General features: G+C 39.3%; 1 protein-coding gene across 1 annotated transcript in view; it reads left to right on the top strand.

Annotated features, from left to right (window-relative positions):
• Positions 1-7,614, top strand: part of APH1B (aph-1 homolog B, gamma-secretase subunit) — a 35,057-nt gene that overhangs the window by 19,340 nt on the left and 8,103 nt on the right. Inside the window, exon 5 of the mRNA XM_007958037.2 lies at positions 5,787-5,914. Within this exon, the coding sequence (XP_007956228.1) occupies positions 5,787-5,914 (128 nt within the window). The remainder of the gene's footprint in view (positions 1-5,786; positions 5,915-7,614) is intronic.

The following is a 7,614-nucleotide window of genomic DNA, read 5'->3' as shown; positions in this document are numbered from 1 at the left end:
CATCTCACCTATTTTGGTCATGTTGTCAGAAGGGACCATTCCCTGGAGAAGGATGTCATGCTTGGTAGGGTGGAGGATTGACGAAAGAGGGGGAGTCCTTCAACGAGATGGATTGATACGGTGGTTGCGACGATGGGCTCAAGTGTAGCAGGGATTGTGGGGCTGGCGCGGGATCGGGCAGTGTTTCGTTCTGCTGTGCATGGGGTCGCTATGAGTCTGAAAGGACTCAACGGCACTTAACAACAACAACAACAACAACATACTAAAGTAATTTCTTAAGGATCATACTCTCTATCTGGTAGGTGGAATAAGATATATGTGTAAAAGAATAAAGTGAATCAGAGTTTCAATAACAGTTTAAAATAACAATAGAAAAGATATAAGGAAATAGGACCAATTTTAAAATAAATTGTGTAGATGATAATTGCTCAATGGTCCAAAGGCATCCTCTGTGCTGTAGAGGTCTTCTAGTGTACACAAGTTCTCCATTCTTAGCAGACCCTTTGTTTCCATTTCTCTCCAGGCCTTGTCATCTCCTGTCTAGATTACCACCTTCCACCCCTAACTGGCCACTCTTCTTTCCTTGACACACTTTTCATGTGATTCCATCATGTATGCAGCTATCAAACTCATCTTCCCTATTCAGAAATGTTTAATAGCTTTCCATGGCCTATAGGAAAGTGCTTTGTAATCTGGCAACAAATTAGACAATAGGAAAGTACATTAATGGATAGCATAGTGCCTAGGGCACTTGACTGCTCACCAGAAGGCTGGCGGTTCAAACCCACCAGCCACTCCTCGGAAGGAAGGTTGGGCAATCCTACTTCCGTAGTGATACTGCCTCGGAAACCCAAGGAGGGGTTGCTATGAGTCAGGGCCGACTTGACGGCAAACAACAACAACAACAACATTTAGCGGTACCTCCAACACAGCAAATTACCTTCCTTTTCAACATTCGTGATTAGAATATATCTGGCAGATTTTTTTTAATGATTATAAAAGAAGTGTTAGTTTTTTTAAAAACAAATGGAATATTAGTAGCTATTAGAAGCTATTATAGTCTTCTACAATTTTTTTAAATAAATTAAACAGTTATAAGCAAGTATTGCTGCTATAGTTTTCATGTTCTTAAATTCATTTATCACACTACTGGATAAGCAGTTTTGTGTGTGTGTGTGTGGGGGGGGAGTTAGCATTCTCCTAAAAGAACATGTCCCTGGGTGGTGCAAACAGTTCACATGCTCAGCTTCTAACTGAAAGGTTGGAGGTTGAGTCCACCCAGAGGTGTCTTAGAAGAAAGGCCTGATGATCTGTCTCTGAAAAATCAGCCATTAAAAACCCTGTGGATCACAGATCTGCTCTGACACACATGGGGTCACCATGAGTCAAATAAACTCTTTGGCAACTGGTCCCCGCCCCCCCACAAATCTAATGGGACAAAGTAAACTGTCCCATAGGGTTTCTAAGGTTGTACTGTATACAGAAGCAGACTGCTACATCTTCCTTCATGGAGACTTGTGAGTTGAAACCACATACCTTCTGGTTAGCAACCAAGAACTTAACCACGGTACCACCAGGGCACCTACTAATTTTTTGTCAGCTTTTTTCACTAGATGGTGCTAATTCCTTTTAGTGAGATGGGCTGTTTTCATAAGAAGTTAGCTTAAACGATTCTTTGGGAAGAAAGTAAAAGATGTGCTGGCTATTTGGGATTGAATTTGTATTTACTTCAAACTCAAGGGGAAATTCAAAGAAAGTAAAATACTCTAAAGTCTTTAGCCATGTTAGGATGGCAGACTGACCATGCTATGAATATGTCCCTACAGAATGACTTTTTATTGTGTGCAAGGTTTATTTATAATAACATCATTCTTTGGAGGAGTTATGGTTATGTGCCATCTAGTCGGACCCGACGCATAGCAACCCCTTTTTGGGTTTCTGAGGCGGTATCACTACAGAAGTAGATTACTGAACCTTCCTTCCGAGGACTGGCTAGTGGGTTTTTTAGCAGTCAAGTGCCTTAGGCACTGCACTGGAGTATAAATGTTGAATTATACAGTTAAGAAATTAAGTTTTATCATACTTTAAAATGTTGTAAAAGCAAGTAAAATCTTGGTGAAGATAATTAAAAAATGGTTATAGCAGGATACTGACAGGGAACTTCCAGAAATGCAAGCTGGACTCAGAAAAGGACGTGGAATGAGGGATATCATTGCTGATGTCAGATGGATCTTGGCTGAAAGCAAAAAATACCAGAAGGATGTTTACTTGTGTTTTATTGACTATGCAGAAGCATTCAATTGTGTGGATCATAACAAATTGTGGATAACGTGGAGAATAATGAGCATTTCAGAACACTTAATTGTGCTCATGAGGAACCTGTACATAGACCAGGAGGCTGTTGTTTGAACAGAACAAGGGGATACTTCGTGGTTTAAAATCAGAAAGGGAGTGTGTCAGGGTTGTATCCTTTCACCATACTTAATTCAATCTGTATGCTGAACAAATAATATAAGAAGCTGGACTATAAGAAGAAGAATGAGGCATCAGGATTGGAGGGAGACTCATTAACAACCTGCAATACGCAGATGACACAACTTTGCTGAAAGTGAGGATGACTTGAAGCACTTACTGATGAGGATTAAAGACTACTGCCTGCAGTATGGATTATACCTCAACATAAAGAAAACGAAAATCCTCACAACTGGGCCAATAAGCAGCATCACAATAAATGGAGAAAAGATTGAAGTTGTTAGAGATTTCGTATTACTTGGTTCCACAATCAACACCAGTGGCAGCAGCAGTCAAGACATCAGACGATGTATTGCGCTGGGCAAATGGTGCAAAAGACCTCTTTCACGTGCTAAAGAGCAAAGATGTCTCTTTGCTCTTTGGTGGGCCTAACCCAAGCCATAGTGTTTTCAGCTGCCTCATATGCATGTGAAACCTGAACAATAAATAGGGAAGACTGAAGAATAGTTGATACTTTTGAGTTGTGGTGTTGGTGAAGAATACTGAAAGTCCCATGGACTGCCAGAAGATCTAACAGAAGAAATGCAGCCAGAATGCTCCTTGGAAGCAAGAATGGCCAGACTTTGTCTCACCTTTGGTCATGTTATTAGAAGGGTCTGTTCCCTGGGGAAGGATATCATGCTTGGTAAAGTGGAGGGTCAGCAAAAACAGGAAAGGCCCTCAATGAGATGGACTGACACAGTGGCTGCAACAATGGACTCAGGTATGGCAAGGATTGTGTGAGGCTGGTGCAGGACCAGGGATGTTTCATCCTGTTGTACTATGAGTCAGAGCCAACTCGGGCACCTAATAACAACATACATTATTTGTAACTGCCATTGCTATCATTTTTTTTAGCCACAAGCTTATTTTAAATTTTTCAGTTAACATATGCATTTTTACATGTTATTTTTTAAAAGACTTTTATTGTGATTTGAGTGAAAATTGACAGAGCAAATTAGTTTTCCATTCAACTGTTCATATACATTTTGTTTCATGACATTGAATGCTGTCCCCACAATGTAACAAACGGTCCTCTTCCCACTTCCCTCCCGTGGTTACCATTTCCATTTGTCTTTCTTTCCTATCCATTTCTGCCCTCTGAGTTTTACCCCTGGGCAAATGCTGCCCTTTTGATCTCACATGATTGATTGTTCTAAGGAGTACAAACCTCCCTGGTATATTGTTCACGTTATAGGCCTGTCTGGTTGGCTGAAAGTTGAGCCACGGAGGTGAGTTCATTTCCAGACTTAAAGAGGGTCTAAGGGCCATGAGTTGGAATCAACTCAATGGCGCTGAGTTTGGTTTATTTTTTAAGGGCCATATCTTTGGGGGTTCTACTCGTCTGTATCAAACCAGTAAATCTGGTCTCCTCATTTTTTCCACACTTAAATTTATCTTCTTGAGATCATGTATATTGTATATCACATAGTACTCCGTTGTATGAATACACTATAGTTTATCTATTCTGGTGTTGATGGACGTTTGGGATGTTTGCAGATTTTGTTATTAAATACAACGAAGGTGTACATATTCTTTTAGTGATGCCATCTGTAAGAGTTTCTCTAGAGCAGTGGTTCTCAAATTGGAGTGCATCAGGATCACCTGAGGGTTTGTTTAAACCCTGACAGCCTGACCCACCAACATTGTTTCTGATTCAGGAAGTCTGGGAGGATGCTGGGAATTTGCATTTCTAACAAGTTGTCAGGTGATAATGATCTATTAATTGAGAACAAACTGCCTCAGAGTATACTGCTAGCTGTGGCATTGCTGGTGTAAAATAGAGAATACAGACTTTCAACTTGACTAGGTCATGCTAGATTGTTTTCCTGCCAGCAGTGAGAAAGAGAATTTTCAGACTTCGACTTTTAACAGTCTGGTCAGGGCTAATGGTAGCTTGTGTGGTCAAAAATGGAAAATGTTGTGTTCTTATTTTTACTTGTTTTCATATTAAAACTTGAAGAAATATGGAACTTTTGCACTCTAATGGCATCTGGGCCAGGATACACACAAAGTAGACAAGGCAGTATTCTGCAGAAAACCTGTGTGTGCTCATCGGATTCTTCAGAAGAATCTTGCATAATTATTATTACTATTTTTTAAATTAAAACTCAATGAAATTTGAATATAAGGTTGATTCTGAACATTTATTTTATACCATGTACTAAAACCAAACCAAACTCATGCCATTGAGTTAATTCTGATTCATAGTGACCTCCATTGGGTTTTCAAGGCTATAAATCTTTACAGAAGCAAACTGCATTATTTTTCTTCCATGGACCTGCTGGTGGGTTCAAACCACTGACATTCTGGTTAGCAGCCAGATGTCTTAACCACTATAGCACCAGGCATATAGATAGTCCATTTTGATTCCAGAAAAAAGCAAATGGATTAAAGTCATGAGGCTTATAAAAAGAAAAGAAGGGAGAAATATAGATCAACCAATGTTAACATAATGGGTTGAACCCTGCCCTCACAGTTTTATGGAGATCAATAGATCAGGTCACTGGATAGTCTCTGTCCCTCTCCCAGCCATATTTTTTTGAAATTAAAATTCAGTAAGATTGGCTTCAAACAATAAAGAAAGAACTTGCAAATTTGGGTGAAAGAAAAACTTCTGGCTGATTAATTTCAGCCAGGGATTTCTTTAAAGTGAGTATTTGGTTTCGTGGATAAGAAAATCTCAAAATCAAAGCAAAATATCTGCTATCAATTTCTCTCTTTGAAAATTGTAATATTTAATATTATCTTATTCTTCCATTTGTCTTTTTTTTTTTTTAAAAAAAAAAAACCTCCAAGGAGAAATTTCACTTTAGTGAGAGGACTGGTTTTAAACTGAAAATATTCCTTTAAATTGAAAAAAAGTGTCTTCATGAATTTGAAAGGCTAATAGGGGGTAGGGAAGTGGGGAGCTGATTAGATTTCAGAATGGTTTAATGGCATTCCTCAGGGAAATGGCTTTAAAACCAGATCCGGGTTGGCTTTTTGTTTCACATTCTAGATGAGAAGCTGTGAGAGGGGATCATTGGAGTGAATGTGTGTCTGGGCCCCTATGTATGTTTTGTTGTTATATGCCGTCGAGTCGGTACTGACTCATAGTGACCCCTCCTTGGGTTTCTGAGGCAGTATCATTACAGAAGTAGGACTGCCCAACCTGTTAGATGTGTGTAAACTCTCAGACCCTGAGAACGTGTATGTAGCAATGGACAGGGTATCTGTGAGCTTTGGCGTCTGATGTCTTTGTGACAGGGCACTAATGGTTGACTGTCTTTCAGCCTTCATGACGCTGGTTGTCATTTTGCTGCACATCTTCTGGGGCATTGTGTTTTTTGATGGCTGTGAGAGGAAAAGGTGGTTCTCCCTTCTGGCGGTCATTCTGACCCATCTGCTCGTGTCTGCCCTGGTGAGTACCGCCCCCAGGTTCACACTATTTTTGGAACTCAGTACTTTATAACTAAAATGTTATCTCTGAATGGCAGATTTCAGAGAACAGCTGTTTAAGTAATTGTTTTATTAAAAATGACATATATGCAGAAAAGTACATGAATCTGAAACGTACATCTTAATGAATTTTCACACCATGAACATACCTGTTGAATGAAGTAGCACCTTCCTGAAAACCAAAACATTATCAATACCCAGAGGCCTTCTTGTGCCACTTACAGTCCTACCCCTGTCACAGTAGCCACTGTTCTGCTTCTGACACCACAGCTTGGCTCTGCCTTTTGGTGTTTTACATAGACATAATCATGTAATATTTGCTTTTGTGTCTGGCTTCTTTCATTGAACATTATGTTTGTAAAATGCATTTGTATGTAGCTACAGGTTGCTTATTCATTGCAGTCTACATTCTGTTGTATGACTATTCCAAAATTTATTGATCCATTCTGTAGCGGAGGGCCATTGATGGTATTTCCAGTTTTTAACTATTTTAACTAGTACGGATATGAACATTTTATTGTATGTCTCTTGGTTAACATATGTGCACATTTATTTTGTATATATGCCTAGGAGAATTGCTGACTCATAGAGTATACAGATGTTCAACTGTTCACACTGTTCAGTTGTCCAGAGTGGTTGTATTGATTTCTACTCCCACCAATAATTTGTGAGTTGCAGTTTTTCCAGCTCCTCTCCAACAGTTGATTTGGCATTCTTTCTACCCACCCCTCTACTTTTTTATTGTGATTTGGGTGAAAGTTTACAGAGCTAATTGGATTTACATTCAGTAATTCATGCACATTTTATTTTGTGACATTGATTATGATCCCTACAATGTAGCAGCACTCTTTGTACTTCCTCCTCATGTTTACTATTTCCGTTTGTCCTTCTTTCCTATCCCTGCCTCCCTGAGCTTTATCTCTGGGCAAATGCTGCCCTTTTGATCTCATATGGATGGCGTTCTCTTTCACGTTAACCATTCTGCTGAGTATGTTGTGGTATCACATTACAGTCTTAATTTGCATTTCCCTGATGATTAATGAGGTTGAGCATTTCATCATCAAAATCAAACTCATGCCGTGGAGTTGGATTCAACTCATACCGACTTGTCCTTGGGTTTCCAAGGCGGTAGCACTACAGAAGTAGATTGCCCAATCATCCTTCTGAGGAGTGTCTGGTGGGTTTGAACCACCAGCCTTCTGGTTAGCAGTCAAATGCTTAAGCATTCTGCCACCAGAGCTCCCATTTCATCCTATGGTCATTAACTGTTTGGATAATTCTTTTGTGAAGTATCTGTTTAGGTCTTTTGCCTATCATTCCATTGAGTGGTCTGTCTTTTTTCTTTTTTACAAGTTCTTCATATATTATGTAAAAGAATCCTTTGTCAGATAAGTATTGCGAATAACTTTTCCTACTCTGTGGTTTGTCTTTATATTCTCTTAATACTATCTTTTGATGAACAAAAGTTTGTAATTTTAATGCAGTCTAATCTATCTTTTGTTTCTTTGTGGTTAACTTATCTATATATTAATAGCATAAAATTTTATTTTGCTTGTTGTTGTTGTTATTGTTGTTATGTGCCGTCGAGTCAAACCCGACTCATAGCGACCCCTCCTTGGGTTTCCGAGGCAGTATCACTACGGAAGTAGGATTGCCCAACCT

The sequence above is a fragment of the Orycteropus afer genome, unplaced genomic scaffold, assembly GCF_000298275.1.
Source record: "Orycteropus afer afer isolate SDZICR_OR568_19922 unplaced genomic scaffold, OryAfe1.0 scaffold00015, whole genome shotgun sequence".
NCBI lineage: Eukaryota > Metazoa > Chordata > Mammalia > Tubulidentata > Orycteropodidae > Orycteropus > Orycteropus afer.
The sequence above is the reverse complement of the archived record's forward strand: the minus strand, read 5'-3'. Positions and strand labels throughout refer to the sequence as shown.